Source organism: Microtus pennsylvanicus, chromosome X (genome assembly GCF_037038515.1).
Source record: "Microtus pennsylvanicus isolate mMicPen1 chromosome X, mMicPen1.hap1, whole genome shotgun sequence".
Taxonomy (NCBI): domain Eukaryota; kingdom Metazoa; phylum Chordata; class Mammalia; order Rodentia; family Cricetidae; genus Microtus; species Microtus pennsylvanicus.
Genome location: NC_134601.1, coordinates 15,406,074 through 15,426,481, shown reverse-complemented (window position 1 = coordinate 15,426,481; position 20,408 = coordinate 15,406,074). Strand labels below are relative to the sequence as shown.

At 45.7% G+C, this 20,408-nt stretch overlaps 2 protein-coding genes across 7 annotated transcripts in view; one reads left to right on the top strand and one right to left on the bottom strand.

The window, feature by feature from the left end:
- Window positions 1-7,932: 7,932 nt before the first annotated feature.
- Window positions 7,933-14,074, bottom strand: LOC142841733 (protein EOLA1). 3 transcript variants are annotated; one of them, XM_075958694.1, is made up of 4 exons: window positions 13,934-14,074; window positions 13,524-13,659; window positions 9,285-9,557; window positions 7,933-8,499 (listed from the first exon to the last, which is right to left on the bottom strand). In XM_075958694.1, exons 3-4 carry the CDS (start codon window positions 9,535-9,537, stop codon window positions 8,240-8,242), a joined length of 513 nt encoding a protein of 170 aa, XP_075814809.1. In that variant the 5' UTR covers window positions 9,538-9,557; window positions 13,524-13,659; window positions 13,934-14,074; the 3' UTR covers window positions 7,933-8,239. The 3 variants fall into 3 exon arrangements, with proteins under 3 accessions (XP_075814809.1, XP_075814810.1, XP_075814808.1); XM_075958695.1 differs by lacking the exon at window positions 13,524-13,659 and having other exon boundaries at window positions 13,934-14,064; XM_075958693.1 differs by lacking the exon at window positions 13,934-14,074 and having other exon boundaries at window positions 13,524-13,781.
- Ids (iduronate 2-sulfatase) overlaps window positions 13,883-20,408 on the top strand; it is a 58,556-nt gene continuing 52,030 nt past the window's right edge. Inside the window, exon 1 of one of the 4 annotated variants that reach the window (XM_075958690.1) lies at window positions 13,883-14,157. Coding sequence is in view for 2 of the 4 variants with exons in the window: in XM_075958688.1 (XP_075814803.1) it covers window positions 14,251-14,344 (94 nt within the window). In the remaining 2 variants the exon portion in view is untranslated. Of the gene's footprint in view, window positions 14,158-14,226; window positions 14,345-14,947; window positions 15,467-20,408 lie in introns of those variants that run through there. The other 3 variants (XM_075958688.1, XM_075958691.1, XM_075958689.1) reach the window with 3 other exon arrangements.

Genomic DNA, 20,408 nt, shown 5'->3' with positions numbered 1-20,408 from the left:
AGGCCTTGTGGTGTTGCTGTTTCATTTTGCAGGTTTACAGGATTTCAGCTATGGGTAGCAAGCCATCTATGTCCATTCCCCCTGGGACAGATGCCCCAAAACCCCAGGTCTTAATGCCCTACTTCTTCAGTTCCTATCCTCACTCTGCCAGTGTCCCCCCAGCTCCACTTTTACGGGAGCTTTCTAACTACTGTCAGAGCACAGGCAAATGGAAGAAGTTTCTTCAAACTATCCCTGCCATTGCTACTGCTGCCAACAAGATTGGTCAGATCCACAAGGCAGCTGTTTTCAATTCCAGCCTTTTGCTTCCTGCCGCAGCTTGTGGCATGGCAGCTCAGCAACAGGGTGGAACACACCTCTAGGTCTCTCTTATTATTAAACTTAAAATCCCTGCAGCTCAAAAAATTGTGGCTTTTCCATACATGTGACTGCTGCCATTTTGACTGAGGTTAGTGATTTCACTGTCATCTTAACTGAGTGGCTTTTCCATACAACATGAGATTGATGTCATTTTTACTGAGATCAGGTGACCTTACCGCCATCCTAACTGAAGTTGGGTGACTTCACCACCATCTTAACTATAGGCCCATATTTCAGACAAGATATTTCCAACCAAGTTCTCTGGTCATGCTTGGTCTCCAAGGCAGTCACTATCCTGCCAGACAAGCTGTGGCTACCTAACAAAGCCTCAGGATGTACAGCTGCTCCTTCTCTTTTGTTAGTATGTAGATCACCTGGGGAGAGGTGTGGATTCCAAGCTGGTGACTGAGTTGCAGGTGTGATGCTACATCCCCAGAAAGAGAATATTAATGAGTTTCCACCTTGTTTTACCGAGGGGAATAAAAGGTGTTTGAATAAAAACACAGGTGATCTTCAGGAATAAATGAAGCCTGAAACTCCTTTCCAATATTGCTGTGTGAACTGTGTCTAATTTTTTCCCCCACGCCTCGGCACTGGTCCAGTTAGGGAAAAGTAGTTTTTATGTTGGGGTATCGGACCCCAACTTAACTCAGTGGCTTTTCCATACAACATGTGAGCACTGTCATTTTGACTGAGGTCAGGTGACCTTACCTGTGGGAACTGCAGCCCCGAGTTGACATCCTTGCCCACATTTGAGGTGCTTATCTGCAAGGAAAACATAATAAATTCCCTCTGCTCCTGGAGCGGGGGAAGGAATTTTGAGTGCATGATGACCCTTCCTTGATCTCTGCCAGGTTCGGTTTACAGTCCCTTCGCAGCCCCCTCCTCATTTGGTGCCATGGTATAAAAGCCAGCCCCAGCAAGACAGTAAAGCAAGTTGTTCCACCTCAACCTCGTGCTCTGTGCATTCATTCAACCTGGTGCTCTGTGCATTCATTCAACCTGGACATCCCCCGCCGAGATTCTTGGTTCCAGCCAGCGCTGGCGCAGCACTTAACACCATCTTAACTGAGGTCAGGTGTAGTAATAAGAGTGGCGGGGCTGCGTCACCAGCACCCCGGCTGCCTGCTAGCTTATGCCCCGAAATAACAACACAAAAATTGTATTCATTTAAACACTGCTTGGCCCTTTAGCTCTAGCCCTTACTGGCTAATTCTGATATACCGATCAACCCATCTCTAATAATCTGTGAGCACCGGTCTTACTGGGAAGATTCTAGCCTACGTCCATCCTGGGTCAGAGCTTCATCGCGTGTGTCTGCCCGGGAGCGGGGCATGGCGTCTCTCTGAGGCGTCTGCCCCTGAGAGGAGAGCTGTCGAGTCACTGAGCTCACTTCCTCTTCCTCCCAGCATTCTGTTCTGTTTCCTCCACCCACCTATGTTCTAAGCTATGAGGCCAAGCAGTTTGTTTATTAACCAATGAAATCAACAGATTGATATATGACACTCCCACATCAGTCAGGTGACTTTAACACTGTCTTAACTGAGAGCCAGATCAAGTGACCAAGTCCTGCCATCTTTACTGAGGTATACCCTGCCTGTTCCCCTGATTTACTTATGTTTTTCTCTCTAAATTCTTCTTATTGACTCTGTTGCATGTGTGTTTTGTACAGTGGCATGCCTTTGGTAGGGCCCACCAAGAGCATCCACTTCAACCAATGCCTGTTCACTCTGTGTGTGCATGTTGATTCATGTAACTTAAATGAACCTATGTTTACTGTTAAATGTTATAATTGTCTGTTTCTTGAATCTCATTTCAGACTACAAAAAACAATAAGTCTCATGTTTTAAACTGGTATGTACTTTTAAGTCTCTTACAAAAATACTTTATATTTAATACAACCCTCATTTAAAATATATTAAGCTGTTCACTTAATCCAACCCTCATTTAAAATATATTAAGCTGTTCTCTATTATTGTCAGTTCTGCCATTAACCTTTTATTGCAAGCAGTTTTTTCCTTCTTTCTGTCTTTTTATGAGTATAAATTTTACCTGTTAAGCTGAGAGTCAGGCTTGGACCCAGCTCTCCAGGCAGATTCTATACTGTAGCTATACCTGATAAATAGCCCTCAACTGTTCAGAGATCTGGGGAATATGACATTTAAATATTTAATTATTAAAAAAATTATCCAAAAAGAGACAGGTTGGCTCCTAGCAGCAGCACTCTATTTCCTCCAAAAAAGAGAGAAGACAAATGGGCACACAACAACATCCATCTGCAATTCGCTTCAACTGCCAAGCGCTGACCACTGGGCAAGATTGCCTTTCATCTAAACTAAAGATCACCAGACAGCCTAGTTGCTCAGGTCAAGGTAGGCTTGTCTTCCTATAGATTTCTTAGACCACAGGATCTTCAAGAGCCTGGCAGGCCCAGCGCTAAACAGCAAAAGGCAAACACGACCTTCAACGAATGTGGAGGACCCTGAGAAGTTGCTCTAGGTGCCAACCAAGTAAGTTCTCTGTCATTTTTTAATCAGTAACTCAAGTAAAATTTTATTATCCTTCCCAAAGATCTCTGATGCAGTTTGACAGCTGAGAGGTTTTGACAGTTTAAAAGGAGAACCTCACTAAACAAATTTCAGTAAAATACAAATACAAGATCTGCAAGTTATAAAGGTATGAGGACAAATACAAGTTATCAAATTTCTCTCACATGCTGCCTTCCATAATCTCAAAAATACTTTTCATTATACAAACATATCTGTCACAGTCATTCTGGCATAAATATGCTGCTGTTTATACAATATATATGTCTAAAACTTCTGTTTTCACAAGCCCAAAGAATTCTTGTTAAATTTTAGGGAGCCAAAATGAAGAATCCACCTTAAACAGGTCAGATACACCCCTCTCAATTCCCTGGTCCTAATATTTTTTTCCTTAACTTTGTCCTCTGTTCTGCCAATATCTTAAATAGGTGTAAGAGACACCAGACATTTCTATACCACAAACACCAGACAGGAGCAAAGAGACCAGTTATGCCAGGATGTGACAAGCACCCAGCCTTCTCAGGTGCCCCCCAAAGACAACACCCACAAATAAGCAGGAAGCAATCTTGAAAATCCGGCACCCCAATTCCTTTAACCTTTGGTGCTTAACCTCCTGCCTTTTTATTATAAAAAAAAGAGATGGGAATGTAATGATCCCTCCTGTTCCTTTAAGTGACAAGCCCCGCCCACTCCCTCCCCTGTTAACTAGGCAGGCAGATCTTCCTTCCTGCTTGGAGCCTGAGTCTCTTCCTTTTCCATCTCTCCCCCGAAGAGGCAGCATCTGCCTCTCTTCATTCTCCCCACTTCCCCTTTCTTCCTACTGTTTCTCTTTATGTGTCTCTCTATGTGTCTCTTTCTCTCCCTCCTCTTCTCCCTCTCCCCTTCTCCCTTCTCTCCTTCCCTTCCATAATCCACTAAATAAATATCCATCCTCACTCTGTATAGTGTGCCTATTCATGTCTCTGTCTCTCACCTGCCATACAGCTCCCTGCCCAGGACCAGCCACCTTCAGAGACCTGCAGCATGGTCTCATGCACCATCCCTGCCTGGGACTGGCTGCTCTGGGGCCTACTGCCTGCCCCCTGCTCGGGAACCTGTGGCATAGTTAAATGGCCCTCTGCCCACTGCAGCCACTCAGGATCCTACAGCATTTTACACTCACCTGTTTAAAATGAATTCTCTCTCTCTCTCTCTCTCTCTCTCTCTCTCTCTCTCTCTCTCTCTCTCTCTCTCTCTCCTGTTCAAGCCACCACTGCTATCGTACCATTCAGCCCAGAGGGCAGGTCCCTCTTTCCCACCAAACTGCAGGCTGGCAGTGTATTCTGGGAAAGTTTCCTGTCTACTTCATGTGTGAATGGTGTGTGGCCACATGGATGTAATTCTGTTTAAAATATGTTTTACACATTTTGTATGTCTGCCTTGTTATTTGGAACCCTTTTGAAATTTGCATGACTGCTCTAAAAACCACATGGTTTCTCCATGCCTTGCAACATATATGCAGGCACCCTCTTTGCTACACACATGTCAGATGACCTCACCACTGCCTTTGCTATGGGTGATCATGTAACTCCTGCCATCTTGACTAAGGGCAAAGAGAGCAGAACAGATGACCTCACCACCATCTTTGCTTTGGGCAACCACATTACCACTGCTGCCTGTTAGCTCTCCCAGCTTGCAGTGACCCCACCCACCTGCATCAGATCTGTTCACTCCAAACTTCTAGGAATCTGAAACTTTGATTCTCCACTTTCTCTCTCTCTCTCTCTCTCTCTCTCTCTCTCTCTCTCTCTCTCTCTCTCTCTCTCTCTTCTCTCTCTCTCAAAATTTTATGTGCAAATGTAAGCTAGTTTTAACTATAAGTGAATATGTAAATGTTATGTATCATGTAAAAACCATATCAAAATTAAAACAAAATATTAAAATTAAGCATAAATATCTTTTTAAGTGAAAAGCTGGGGTCATAGGCAGTTTATGGTGGCTGGAGAAGAGAGGGAAATGACAATTTTTAAGTCTCTAAGGAAATCGTACCTGCTCAATTTTAACCTTTAGTTTTGTATTTATCCTTTAGGATGTTCTGTTCTCCTTTTTTTTCCTGTCACAGAGCCAGAGGGCCAACCTGATGGTTTGACCCAGGAGAAGGCTTTAAAGAACATTTGGAGAAAAGGCATGTTAAATCTGAAATGGGAGAACCAAACCCCATATTCTAGACTTGCTTTTGGGCTTAAACAGCCCAGGGCATTTTGACAGAAGCAGCTGCTCTGTTTTGATTGAGAGGGAGTTCGTTGGCATTATTTGCATCCAAACGAGTGTTTAGAATTAGAAGTTGGAACTTATTGTAAGACCTGATTGATGTGTAGAAATTGAGTGGAGAGCAGGAGTGAGAACAGAAGAAGGACTGGAAGGTGAGAAATGTTTTAGAACTTCTGTCATGAAGTTGTCTGAGTTAGTGCCTGCCTGTCGCACTCAGGCACTTTTGCCCCACCTACTCTGCACCAAGGCCGTGGCTCCACAGGCCTGTACTTTTGAGAGGCTAGTAGGTAGGTCCAGAAGCTAGGCTTGGGCTGCTGTGTTTTGCGAAAGCAGCCCGGGGCTCCAGTCTTCTCAGGCACCATCACTCTTCTGGCCATCTTTAAAAAACACATACACACAAGCTTCCTCACTTTCTAGTGGTTTAGCTAACCTTCCAGAGTTGATGCAACCACTGACCAGCATGGCCTCCAGCTCCTTGCAGCTGCTGTGATTTTGTTGTTGTTTTTATTTGTTTGTTTTGTTTCGTCTTTTCTCCATTTGTCTGTAAAATACCCTGCTGTAGTAGGGGCATTTGGCTCAATCAAAGTGGTGGGAGCCATTTTTGGTGGTTTTTATAACAGTATCATCAAACAAGGAAATTTTTCTTTTTTTCTGTAACATCATGATGCAAAAGAAATTTAAACACTGGCATCACATTTTGTTTTTAGGATCTTTTTATCCCTATTTTTTGACTTTTTATTTTTTCCTTTTGTTCTCTTCCCCCAAGTCTATTGTGGAAAAGACTCAGCAGAAATACGAGGCTGTTGAACTACAATTAAATCAGTTTTAGTCTGTGGATCTGTTAAATCTAATTTCATAGTGCAAATCCATTAATAGGGAACTTATTTGGGCTTCATAGGTTTTTAAATTTTTTACCTACATGTTCACATGTGTTTAAATTTACAGGAAATTTGTCAGAGAAACAAGGGCAGATTTTTAGAATGAAAATAAAAACATTTTGAAGTGCTTTAGCAATTCATTCTAAGAACTGAAGAAAAAGCAAACAAAGCATCTCAAGGGGAAAAAGTGCTCTTTAAAATTTAGCTGCCCCATGTTTTACTTCTCTTATTTCAGGCAGTTTTTCTACCATGATGTGAGTGTGTATGCATGTTAATATATATAATATATTTATATACATATATCATGAGTTTCACTGATTATATTGTGTATAATTGTATATCATATCATATACTATATATAATATATAATGAATATTGCTGACTATATATATATATAATGTCTTTCTCTTGTACTCAGGAATCCTTGCTCATGTACAAGTTTGACCTGAACCAGCAGGTTCATTTTTCACTGACTAGATCCCAAGGGGAAGGCAAAGTGTAAATCTAATTAATCTTATCAATAAAAACAGGAGTCAGAAATCAGTGTAAACACCTGAAAGATCAGAGAAGCAGAGGAGCAGCCACAGTCCCTTCCTACTGTAAGATACAGCACAAGAGAGACCTTGGTGGGTCCCTGTAGTGGCATTTCATTTGTATTTTAGTTAATAAAACTTGTCTTAGGATCAGAAAAGTAAAACAGCTCCACTGTTCAGCCTTACAGACCCTTTCCACTCTGCCATCTTGTGCACGTGAAAAGAGCAACATCCCTTTAAGTGCCCCAGACAACTGTCCACTTTAGGAGACAAGTGGTCCACCAGAAAAGGCTGCATCTGAGAATAAGAGAGTCCCCATTGGCCACTCTTAATATGGAAGGACTGAGCATGTGCACAGTAGCTCCTCAGGGTACCTCAGATATGCGTGTGTGACATCTCTATACAACACTTGCCATTCTATCCTGAAAGCTGCCCTCTCTGCTGTATCCTTAAGCCAGTTGATTGGGGAGGAAGAGGAGGATGAGGAAGAAGAGGAGGAGGAGGAAGAAGGGGGAAGAAAAGGAGGGGGAGGGAGATAATGAGGAGGAGGAAAAGGAGGAGGACTACTCAGAAAACACGTGTATAATCTGTGTACTGTTTAATAACCAAAAAAATCCATGAACTCGCAGGCCAAAAAGGACTGAGAAAAATCAGCTTTGTTTTTTTTTCCCCTGGAAATGAACCAATTTTAGTTCTTACTAAATACAGATCTTGTGGTGGTAAATTAAAATCCTAAATGTGCGCCTAGAATTTATGTGCTATCTAACCATCTGTATAGATTCTGTGTCCTTGTCTTCCTCACCCTAGGGTTCACCTTGCCCTCTCATGAGAAGCAGCTGCATTTTTATAACAGACAAAACGGGTATGGCTTATATCAGAGTAACTTCATACTAGTTAGGTATCTCAAATCAGGAGACTGTGTTCTCTCAGGTCCCCAATCCCAGTCAATGTTACCATGAACTTTCTGATGTCCAACTCTGGCTGTCAGTTTGCCAAAGGATAACTAATATTTCTTGGAACTCAATGATACATAGTTCACATAGCAAGTAGGGCATTTGCTTAAAATTTTGCTACAAGATAAAAACTACCACATAACACTTAAACTTCATGCTACCCGAGTAATATTTAGGATTCTCTAGGTAAAAAGTAGCTGAGTGACACCCATTCTTTACTGCCTGAGGGAAACTCTCCACAGAACAAGAGCAAGGATGGGCCACTGCTGATTTTCTCTTCATCACAGATTTCTCAGTGCATTGGTCTTGATTCCAGACTTGTGACATGGTCCCTGCATGTTGTTTATATGCTGCATGGGGTTTGACTATAATAAAGACATGGGGAAAAAGGGCAAAGGGAGTCCAGACACTAAACACTTATCATCAACACATTTATTTATGCATTCCAGAAAACAGTAGGACTAAGGTGAACGTCAGCAAAAAGCCATTTCGTGGCAGTTTTCCTTTTCCCTAAGGCCAAGGTTCTTGAAGCTTTGTGGGTTCACTGCCAGAGCCACCGCAGGAGGGATTTCCTCACTTCTATCCCCTTTCTTGACGGCACAGCAGCCTGGGTCTGGCAACAGCACAGAGTGGGATGTAGCCTGCATGGCAGCAGGGGCTTAGAGTCCCCCTGATATTTAGAGGTTTATGCTCTGATGGACTAATGATAGGGCCATTATTTAGTTTTCCTGACACTGTTCTGCAGAGCATTCACTGCTCCAACCCTTCCCCAAAGGGATCAGGTGCTCTGGGATGTCCACCTGGAATACATCTTTCCCCCCTTTTCTAGGTATGGGCTCTAGCAACCATCTGGGGTTTGAAATCGGAGTCAGGTACTTCTGCTGCACATTGGTTAGCACAGCTTGGGTTTCCAGTTCAACAACCTCATCAGCAGCTAAGGTTTCTGGACACTGCAAAGTCTCTCCAATGTCAACAAGTCCTGGGAACAAAGAAACATACAGATGTATTCTCTTCTATCCAGCAAGGTTATGGTTCTGACAGCAGGGTCTCTACAGTGTCATTTGATGGGGTATAACATCACCAAATGACAGGAAATAGGAACTGTTCTTGTTGAATACTGGTGACAAAACCAATTGAACTAAGGAACCCTGGGTGAGGCAGCCACAGGCATCAAGGAAAAGGAGAGTGGCTTGTCCTCTGTGCCTCCTGTTTTAAGTGAAAGTCAGATTCTAGCATACTGTGAAGGCTGGCGTTGATCTACTAAAAGAGCATCAGCCCCAGCCAGGAAGCCTACCATCAATAAGATTCCTAATTAGGTCACCAGGAGACTGAATTAGATGTTGATTGCTGTCTTACCCAGGGTCCTTGTGACAGGCATTAGAAGTCAGGAAAGCACCCTTACTCTAGACAGCACACCACTTTTTTAACGCCTATGCTGAACTGTCATAGGCAATGCCTTTTGCATATATTCATGCTCAAATAATCCAATACTACAAACAGGTACTGACTTGAAACAGGCTTTCAGGTCACAACATAAACAGGATCTGACACCCAGAATCAAGAGTCTGTGAGTCTGTGGAACTCACGTGAGTCTGTGGAACCCAGGCCTATGTACACCCACCTAGTTACTCCAGCAGCTCTTAAGACAGGCTGCTTAGAAACTTTAGCCCATACCCTCTAGCTAAAAGCAAAACAGAGTGTGTTTTGAATTATTTTGAATCCTGTATCAATTGTCTACTTCATATTTGGTACATCCTCACTTACCAGCAATCACACCTCGGCCATATTTTTCTCCTTCCTGTAGTAAGGTCTGAATCTGCACCAGGGTCATTCCCAACCTCTCTACCAGCACCTGCTGCCAGGCATCATCTTCCCAGTCCCTGTGAGCAATATGGATGGCGATGGTACATTTCTGATGGTTCCTCAACAAGGGACGCCAACGAGTCTCAAGAGTCTTGACTCCATTTAAGATTAAACCAGCATAGGGCTGCCGGAAGGAGAGGCAGGGAAACTTCATTTTCCTCAGAGTCTTTGCACCTAAACACAGAAGCACATCACAGCTCAGCTCTCCAGGCTCATGTTCATGAGGCCTCACCTTCCCCAAAGGCTTCCCATGTGTCCTGAAATGCCATTGAACTTGACATGCTTCCTGTTACAAGTTAATGGTGCCCTGCTCAATGCCAGGCCCAATGCCAATGGTTGCAATTAGGATGATGCATGGTCCATGTAGTCTTGGGGAGCTCACAGAATAGGATGGAGATAGCTAGAGGAAGGTACCATAAGAATAGCGTGATCAGTGCTGACAGAGGTCACTGAGCTCTAGGGAAACACAAAGGAGGGAAGGCCATCTTGACCTAGTCAGGCTTCACATCTGAGTAGGCTGGCTTTTTAGCAGAGAGGGACAGTCTAAGCTTTTGTCTTTTTCTTTCTCTCTATGTCACTGTACAATACTCTTTGATTCCTGGTCCTGTCATTATAGGTCATATAGGACTGAAACTGTCCAGTTCCAATCAGAGTTACTGAACACCAATCCTTGAAATGGAAACTAGATTTACTTTTGGGATTCCCTTTGAACTCAAGTAGCCTCATCTATGTCTTCTCCTGGGTCCTGTGGGTGTCATGCTTCTCAAGCAGTTTGTTGCACCCCATGACCGGAGCCTAAGGAAACAAATGATGACACGAGGCACTAGGGTACCAATCCTCATACACTTTCTATGTTCCAGTTACTAGGTGATCAGAATCTTTGGATAGTGAATCACATCTTCAAAGGACGCAGCAGAGTCAGTATGACTATTAAGACCCTAGTATAGCCAAGGGGACAAAGATGCTGAGTGAGAAAGCAATGGCCTAGGGTGGCAGTAACCTGATTTTGCACACCTCCTATCCAGTTCCTTGCAGTCGTGTGTGTCCCTTGGGAGAGACACACTGTGCCTTAGAAACTGATAGGGTCGTGCTGACAGAGCCAGGGACATGAGGTCAGAACCTCTGCTCAGTCTTAGCATACCACCCAGTTTCCATTTGCATGAAGTGCCAAGAATACATTTTCTGTGGATAGAGCCAAGGGTGACCATTTTCAATATCGTGGCAGCAGCCAAAACAGGGGCACTGAGCACAGGGCTCCATCCTGGCTCTGCTGTCTACGCATGAACTGCCCCCCCCACTCCATTCTGGTTTTGGCCTTTCTGACCTTTTTAAAGTATATTACCGTAGTCTCATGGGCCTCCATCAGTTACACGACATGGCCCTTCCAGGATAAAGGCAGTGTGCCAGGCATCCCTTTCTCCCATCATATTTCAGCTTGTCGAGGCTGGCAGCACTAACAGTCCTACTTAGTTTTAACTATCAACGTGACGTAGCCTAGACTCACCTCAGAAGGGACTGTCCAGATAAGATTGGCCAGTGTGGACATCTGTGCGGGGAGTTTTAAATATTAATTATTGTAGGAGGGTCCAGCCTACTGTGGGCAGTAGCACATCAAGGAATGTGATCTTGGGCTATACATGAAGCTAGCTAAGCCTGAGTCTATAGGCAGGCAATCAAACAGCATGCCTTCTTGCTTTCTGTTCCTTGCCTGGGAGTGAGCTCCTTGGTCACTACGCTGAATAGTATACAGGTCTGGCTTCAAGTTTCTCTCTTAAATTCCTGCCCTGACTTCCTCCAATGACAGGCTGCAATCTGTAAAGTAATTTTTTTTTCTACATCGGATTGGCCTGTGGAAGAATGTCTAGATTATTAATCCCCAGGCAGGTGGCCCTGAGCTGTACAAGAAAGCTAGCTAAACATGCGCCTGTGAGCGAGCCAGAAAGCAGTGCTCTGCCTTTTACATTCCTGTCTTGACTTCCCTCAATGATGCACTGTGACTTGGAAATACAAGTCAAATAATGCTACTCCCCCCACAGAAGTTTTTTGTCAATATTTTATCACAACCAACAAAAATCAAAGTATAACATTTTCCTATATTGCTTTTGGCCATGGTGTTTGTCACTGCAACAAAGTGAAACTAAAACATTTCCCAAGTCAGTTCTGTGTCACTCAGGACCAGCCTATGGCACTCATTCTAGGTCCTAGGATCTAGAGCGTCTGTCCCGCCAGCATGCTCTTGCTCGGCATCACTGTCTGCACACCTCTTTTACCACACAAAGGAAGTCTCTTCTGCGAGGCACTCATGCCTTCAGGCTTAACCTACCTCTTTAAAAATTGTTTGCTAGATTTTAATGTTCTGTTCTAATTCAGAATTTTATAAACAACAAAGGATATCTTCTTATTACTTATGATTGAACAGGCATGACAAAAATAATAAACACATCTTTCTCCATAAGATTCATGCCATGACAATGTATAAATATTTTCCACATTTTAAAATTAATTTATTTTTAAAAGTATCTTTTCTCATTTTACATACCAATCCCAGTTCTGACTCCCTTCCCTCCTTCCACTCCCTCCATCTTTCCCTCCCATTTCACCCCCATCCATTCCTCAGAGAGGGTAAGGCTTCCCATGGGATGTCAACAAAGTCTAGCATATTGCTTTGAGGCAGGATGCAAGCCCTCCCTACTATATCTAGGCTGAGCAAGGTATCCCTCCAAAGAGCATGCTATCCTACCTTCTTTACACAGCACTCACAGCAAAAATCTCACAAGACTGCTGCACACACAAGTCTCTGACCTCCCTTCCTTTCATGCTCCATCCCCCGACATGCCTCACAAACCTGGTTTTATAGGAAGAACAACTGGCCTACGGCAACTCTGCCTTCACAACACTTAATACCTCAGCATCCCCGGTTGCTCCCTTTCCATGCTCGCTGGCCTGCTCAAGCTCCTATGACTTGGCCCACACCTTCTTACTCAGGTGACTGATCCAGGCTGTTGGACTTGGGAATTCAACTTCTATGAACCCAAATCCACTGGCTTCCCCTTTGTAAGTGCGGTCATAGTCTGCCCTATTTTTGTTGCCTAAATGTAGTAGTAGCTCCTATGCTTTCTCTTTCCTCCTCCCACCACCTGGTATACAGCAGTACTTGCCTATGAATGCTTCCCTCAACATCTTCCCTTATCTTCACAGCCACCATCCTATCAGGCCCCCACCATCCACTGCCTCTCCAAGCACTAGTTTTTGGAGATTCTGGGCTGTGAACCTTGCCTGCTGCCCTCTACTATCCACACTGCACTTAGAATGACCTTGGTATTGGGGTCAGCAGATCACCTCATGCTTTGGCTGAAACCTGCCAAGGGCTCCTGTCCCACCCAGCCCAGACTCCACCCACTTCAGTAGGCCCCTCAGGGTCTCTTGGAATCTGGCTGCCCACCCCAGACATTTCCTCTTTCCCCACTTCATTCACTGTCCTGCAGTGAAACCAGCTGAGTGCCCTTCTTCAGGGCAATGCAGACAAGCCTGCTCTGAAGATGAAGGAGTTGCCTGCTTTCCCTTGTCTTTGCTTCTCCACTTGCACAAGCAGAAGGCAGATAAAGAGAAAACAGCAAGTAAAAGATAGTTATATTGGCTACTGGCAGCAAGTTTTAGAGATAAGAATTAAAGCTGACCTAATTCTTTGAGTGAGAAGCAAGCTGACACATGCTTCTCACTCAAAGATTGGTTCAAAGTCCCTTTCTGGCTGGGACAGGGACACCTGATGTAGAAAGTTAATTCTGCAAGTGGTTCCCATTATTGATCCAAGCACGCACGATCTAACAGGAGAAAAATAATGCCACACAGAATGTGGTTGCATGGAAATGTTCAGGTATACCGAATACCAGTGTTTTCAGTCTAAAAGTAAGGAGGGTCCGGGGCCTGTGGAGTAGCATGGTGTTCATCCGCCTGCATCCACACTTCGGAGAGACAGTGAGATGCTGCCAAAATGAAGCAGGCAGAGACCAACCAGCTTCGAGCTATACCAGCCTCGTGGGATGGCCCTGCATGGGTAACAAGTTGCACAGTGGGGGAAGCCAGAGCCTGGGGTACCTTCAGTAGGGATGGGGAAAGCTCACAGACTGACTCAGAGGTTACCTGTCCTTTGCTGTGGGTCTCTTCAGTGTTACTGCTTAGCATTCAGCAGACTCGAGTTTACAGCAGTCTTCCGCCTTTCAGCGTTCCCGGAGGCCTCCAGTACCAAAGACGCCTAAGCTTGGGTGGCTAACATTGGCTTGAAAGGAAGGAAAACATTTGGCTGGTGCCGTCCAGTGTTCTGGGACTTTTTAACTCTAACTGCTTTAAACAGAGGAACGCTCGCAGAGACGAATCCACATCCTGTGCACATAATCTTGCGAAAGCACGCACACCACGTCCTTCAACGTGCTTAAACATTCGCAGCCAATTAGAACTACAGATACCATTCATGCATCAAGGATAGGAGGGCATGGACTTACGTAATTGAGCAGTAAGACACACTGAATGCTAGGATATGTTGTAGGACTTACCGGTTTCTTAAAGCAATCTGGCAGATAAAGCTGGGTCAGGGGCTGTAGTAGGCGGCTGAGAAAGGAAAGAAGTGAGAAAAGGAACCAGATATTTAGTCAGATGGGTCTGCAGAGACATTCGGAAGTAGGAACAGTGTGCCCTGGTGCAGCGTGGGAACTGTGACGGGAGAGGCTTGTTGAGGAGGGGCTTGGAATGAGTCCAGGGAAGAGCTGTGAGTTCTGAGGTTAGGCATTGGTCTGGAGCGGGGCGGGGCGGGCGGGGCGGGCGGGGCTGGGCTGGGCTGGGCTGGGCTGTGAGTACCAGATAGGAGTTGGGAATGGGAGTTTCTACACCACAGAATCCCTTGGGAACAGACGGATTTGCCAATGCTTGTAGTCTGGGCCAGGCAGTGATCCGAGTTGGGCGGGATTGTGAGTACTGTTCTGCTTGGGTGAGGCTACCGGGGTACTGGATCCCAATTTAATTTGGCCCAGATCTGCTAAAGGAGAAGGGAAGGGCTGTGCGTATTGAAATGGCAGTGGTAGCCAGACTGAATATTTAGCAAGGTGGGCAGGACCTCAAAGTACCAGCCAGTGAGCGGTGAGATAGGTTGACGGAGCTGAGCTTTGGATCCTGGCAAGTGAGATGAAGGGCTACAGGAGGGGAAGAGGAGGGAATGGCTGTGCTTGCTGAATTAGGAGTGGTGGGTGGGGCTGTGTTTGCTGAGGTAGACGTTGGAGGCGGTTTAGGGATTGGTGACGTGCGAAGCAGGAACAGGGTTTTGGACATTGACATAATAAAGGCCTAGAAACTCTGAAAGAGAAGGGGAGGCGTTTGTGGTGATATAGGAGTGGCATGTGGGGCGTGCATTCTGGGTTAGTAGTGGTGGGTGGTACTGCGCCTGTTTAATCCCCGGGGGTGGGCGGGGCTCTGGATGCTGAGGTTGGAGCGGTGGGCAGTGCTGTGCATGCTGAGGGCGTGCATTCTGGGTTAGTAGTGGTGGGTGGTACTGCGCCTGTTTAATCCCCGGGGGTGGGCGGGGCTCTGGATGCTGAGGTTGGAGCGGTGGGCAGTGCTGGGTGGTGTTGCAAGTGTTGCCCTAGGCATGTAGGGTCTACAGAGTACCAGGAAGAGGCTGTAGTTATTAATTTACGGAGGGGGAGGGAGACCTTTGACTACTAAGTGACTATGGCAGAGGGCCGCTAGAGGGAGAAAAGCTAGACTGTATGCTAAAGTAGGAGTGGTGGGTACAGCTGTAAGTGCTGACCTAGGGTATGTCTCAACAGTAACAGGCTTGGTTCTCAGTGGTGCCATACCCAACGGTGCTGGAGCTTTGGATATTGATACAGTATGATGCAGGGAGTGGAGGACAGAGCAGTGCATGCTGAAGTGAGAGTAATTGGTAAGGTAGTGAGTGCTGGCCTAGGTGGGCAAGTCTTTGGGAGAACCAGGGCAGTGCTGCTAGTGGCGAAGTATGATGTGGAGCTTTGGCTGCTGTTTAGTGGAGTTCGGACGGCTGCTGAAGGCTGTGCTGTGACTGCTGACTTCTGGGGGTGAGTACCTGGGAGCAGTGATGTAGGAAGTAGGGAGAGAGTTTCGGCTTCTAACGTGATGTAGGCTGGTGCTAATGGAGAAACAGGGCAGAAGGGGTTGAGGATAGCCAGGGGCAGAGATGAAGGAGAAGCAGGGTGGGCCAGTGGGTGGTGTAGTACAGGTAGAGGGGCTTCTGAGAGAACAAGGTAAGGCTGTTAGTGGTTGAGTACTGTGGGACAGGAAGAAGTTCAGGGCAGACCTGTGGGTTACCAGGTAAGGCATTTGGAGTGGGGCTGCGGGAAGAGAAGCAGAGCAGGTTGTGAGAGCTGAGGTAGAAATAGGAGCAGTGATATGTGTGTTGCGGGATAGATGCTGGTGAGGCCGTGGAGGAGCATGGTAGGTACTGTCAAAGAGGCTTGGGAGTGGCTAGGTGTAACTGGAAGGAGACACTCAGAGATTGTGAGGCTGATCCTTAAGTAAGGCAAAATGACAAGGAAGGGGTAACTTAGGGACCTAACCATATCCTGAGGGTGCTTTCCAGGGGAGCACCATTGAAGGCATGGGTGCTGTAAAAGGGCCAGAAATTTTTGTCTGGGACTCCGGTGGTCTTAGGCTGAGTGTTACAGGTCATGGCTGAATTCCTGAAGTCAGCATTCTTTTCTCCAGGTACACTGTCCAAAATTGCCAATGGCCCTGATCTTATTAAGGCTTATTTCAAGTGTGGACTTGGCAGCCAAGCTCTAGGTTCTTACCTCTGAAGCACCTTAAGGAAACATGTCCTCTTCCAGGTTCTTAGGGCTCCTTCTTGAGGACAGTCTTTATCTGCTGCTTGACTCTCTCCTGAGCCTCTGGATGAGACTGTCCTGGAGAGCTCCTCTCCAACCATCCTCCACATACAACCTTCTACGCTACAACGCTACAACTTCTCCTAACCCCATCACTCTTTGAGGTCTTCTTGTTTTGGGGTCCCAGCACAAGATCTCAATCCTAGCTCTCTTCATCCATATTCTCTAGTGTGGATCAGGGCCATGCTGTGCACTTCCTTGTTTCTGACCCAGTAGACTTCACTAGGTCAACTTCTTAGGACTTCTCAGTGTTCATACTCTGCAATACCTATCTCAATTCTGTCTTAGCTGCCCCAGTCCTTCAAGACCCAACTTTTCATCGAATGCCCCAGGTTTAGGCACTTTTGTCTCTCAGCTCTGGTAGCATTTTGCAAGGGTCCCTATGTTTCTTGTGTTAGACTCATGGAAGCCACCCAAGACTGTAGCTGTTCTCTCAGAGAGAGAAAGAGTTCCTGCATTCTCCAAGGTAAAGGGGAGAGAATCTGCACAGCATGTCAGGGCATTAAAGACCACTTGTCAAGATTCCCTTCTGGGTTGGCCTCTCCTGGTGGACTTCTTCCTCCTTGGATGGCAACTGGCTTCCTTCTGACACCTGAGCACATGCTTGGAACAGTTTCTAATCATGAGCCAGGGCACTCCAAATGTGGACTGCCCCCTTACCCCATACCTGCTGTGTCAAAGAGCTGGAATTTGTCTGAGGAGCCAAATTCTTAAAGTAGGTGTTTCCTAGTGAAGAACTGTAGAAGGGCTCTCTATCCTGATTCGTACAGCTCCCCCAGGAGTATGTTGAGTGGGGTACACACTATAACACAGTTTCCTTGGGGGCCAGACTGAACAGCAGAAGCCTGACCTGTTCCCTGGAATGAAAGTACAAGGTTAGTTTTCTACTGCGGTATCCACAAGGCCTTGGAAGAATCACCTTACCAGGTGCAGGGAGAGTCTAATGGCATTTACCCTGGACACCAGAATGTCAATCTGTCGTGACTTTCATTTGACTTAACAATTCATAACTGTGGTAGCTTGAATATAATTGGCCCCCACAAACTCATAGGGAATGGAGATGTGGCTTTGTTGGAGTTGGTATGGACTTGTTGGAGGATGTGTATCACTGTGGGGGATGAATTTTGAGGTCTCACACATGCCTCAAACTCAAATCCATGCCCAGTACTTTAGAACACTTCCTGTTGCCTCTGAATCAAAATGCATGGACTCTCAGCTCCAGTACCATGTCTGCCAGCGTGCTGCTCTCTCATCATGATAATGGACTGAACCTTTGAGAATGTAAGCTACCACAATGAAATGTTTTTCAGTTATGAGTTGCCATAGTCATGGTGTCTCTTCACCGTGATAGAAACCCTAAGACAGCTACCAGTCCTGGAATGAGCTGCTTTCCTAGCACTCCTCTCAGACCACCTTGTCCTTAGAGCCTGCCTTCCTGACTACTGCTCTCATAGTGGGCACTCAGCCAGCACTCTGGGATCATCCTTGGAACATCAGCCTGAATTCCTCTACCCACCAACATTATATGGCCCTTGCCCAGTTGCTAGGGGGATGCTGCTCCATAACAACTCCCGTGTTCCTCGCCCCGTGCTTCTCAGCCTTTCTAATATTAGTGCAACCTTTTGATGGGCCTTCTCATGTTGGGGTGACCCCAACCATGACATTATTTTCATTGCTATTTCATAACTGTAATTTTGCTACTGCTGTGAATCATAATGTAAAGCCCATAACTCCTTTGTCTTAACCCTTTTGCACCTCAAAAAACGCTGCCACCATACCTTCCTTACTTATTTGACTCAGAAATACAGGATGAAGGTGCCCTCCACCTGAGAGGGTTTGTTTTTGTTTTTGTCCCGAGTCCTAGGTTCCCTGAGTCTAGCATCCCTTCAAATATTCCTTACTCAGTCCAGCTTCCTCCTCTGGGGAACATCTTTGGCATATTTACCCCCTGCAGTTACTTCTCTTGTTTGATTGGAATGATAGGGGGCCACTTTCTCTGTGTTATTCCTGTGAGTATCTATTTCAGTACCTTAACTCTTCCTCCCCAGGGATCCTTTGTCTCTGTTTAAAGGCTACTTTTGACTTAGAATTAACTAAGTGCTTGTAAAGATATTTGCATATCAATGAATATCCCTTTCCAGGTCCCTGGAGCCTGCAGCCTCCCAGGGCTGGTGAGTTTTTCCCCTGAAGGAGCCTTCCAGGGCTGGTGAGTGTTTCCCCTGAAGGAGGTGCTCAGGCACTGACTCCTGGAGAAGAACTTGCCTTTCTTCTCTCACACACTTAGCGCTTAGACACCACATGTGCTGGAGAAGATCTGGCCTTCTGGGGGCCTATGTGGTGATTGGATTTTTTTTTCTCTCTCTCTAGCCATTCCTGTTGTGTCTCCTCTCTTCCTGATCCTGTGCTGCCCTGTTCCCCAGATTCCCTTCCACCACCTTCTTTCTTCCTCATCTAGGCAAATGAGATCATATGGTACTACCCTGAGTCCTACATTTACTGCTGGTTTTGTAAGCCCAGTAAGTAAGACATGGACAGGCTACTTCCACTCTCTTGGGTAGGCTTTGTTTTCTCATATACTACATGTGGATGGGAAGAAGTGGCATCCCAGTGACTCTGCAAGATGTGGCAGGCTGCTTTTGCTTCACTGGAAAGCTGTGGTGCCTGCAACAGGCTAGAGAAGCATACGTTGGATCTTCTGAGTTACTTTAAACTGGCTTGTTGAGTTTTGAATTACAAATGTCCTCCTTAGGCACATATATTTGAACAGTTGGTCCTCGGTGGTGCTCTTTGGGAAGGTTGCGGAACCTTTAGGACATCAAGCCTTGCTGGAGGAAGCGTGTAACTTGGGGTGAAATTGGATGGTTTATAGCCTCATCACACTTCTGCTTCATTCTCCCTGCTTTCTGTGTAAAAATGAAAGGTGATCAAGCAGCTTCTTGCTCCTGCCACCATGCCATGCCTTCCCTGCCATGTGGAGTCTATTTCTCTAGAACCATGTGCCACAATAGTCTTTCTTCCTTTAGCTTCTTTTGGCCATGGTATTTTATCAGAGCCACGTGAAACAGTAGCTAAACTGTTGTATGAGCTTTATGTTTGAGGCATTCATTCCCTTGCTTCTAAGACTTTGCTCTCTTCAGCTATTGTAGTAGTAGGAGCGGCGGCTGAGTCCCCGCACCCGGCCGCCTGAACGGCTAGCTTTACCTGAAATAATTACACGGAAATTGTGTTCTTTTAAACACTGCCTGACCCATTAGTTTCAGTTTCCTATTGGCTAGCTTTTACATATTGATCTAACCCATTTCTATTAATCTGTGTAGCCCACAAGCTGGCTTACCAGGAATGATCTTAACCTGCGTCTGTCTGGAGTGGGAGAACCATGGCGACTCCTTGACTCAGCTTCTTTCTCCCAGCATTCCATTCTGTTTACTCCGCCTACCTAAGGGTTGGCCTATCAAATGGGTCTAGGCAGTTTCTTTATTAATAAGAAATCACTCCCACATCAAGCTATCATTCATTTTCTTTTAATACTTAAATCATGAAATTCACACATGACCCACGTATTATGCTGGAGGGAGGGCTTCCAATGGCCTGTGACTGTGTGGTCCTGCTCACTTGTTTATATGACTCAGAGGTTGGTGCACTGAAGGCCAGTAAACAAATTCAAAGGAAATGGATCATCTCACTTTGAATTTAATGACATCATTTGTTCAGAAGTGTAAGTACAGGAGATCCTACTGAGCCCATCTTTCAGATGGACTTCCTTGAGAAACCAGGTATAAAGCTCACATAGGACAAGGCATACAATACCGTTTTCCTGGTGTTTCATGACCCAGCACACAGCTGTAAGTCACTTGGGATGCTCTTTGGGGCCATTCAAGCATCTCCATGTTGTGATGCTGCAGCATTTTCTCTTCTGGGGACCTGAATTCCTCTCTAGTCATCAGATATAGGTCTAAAAACTGGGAACAGGGCTGAAACAAAGCAGAGTGGTGGCTGGTTTGTTGGGGTAGAAGCCTTCATACATCCTTTCTCTCTCAGTGACCATCCTGGACTGTTGGCCTTATGCTCTGTGCATCCATAAGGAGACATTTCATCTGCCGGCTATATCTAGAGCTAA

Excerpts from the sequence above, each read along its gene's own strand:
- LOC142841733 (XM_075958694.1), bottom strand. The coding sequence starts at position 9,537 with ATGAAGTTTCCCTGCCTCTCCTTCCGGCAGCCCTATGCTGGTTTAATC. Across the intron at positions 8,500-9,284 it reads TGGCCGAGGTGTGATTGCTG|GACTTGTTGACATTGGAGAG; the intron begins GTAAGTGAGGAT and ends CTTTGTTCCCAG.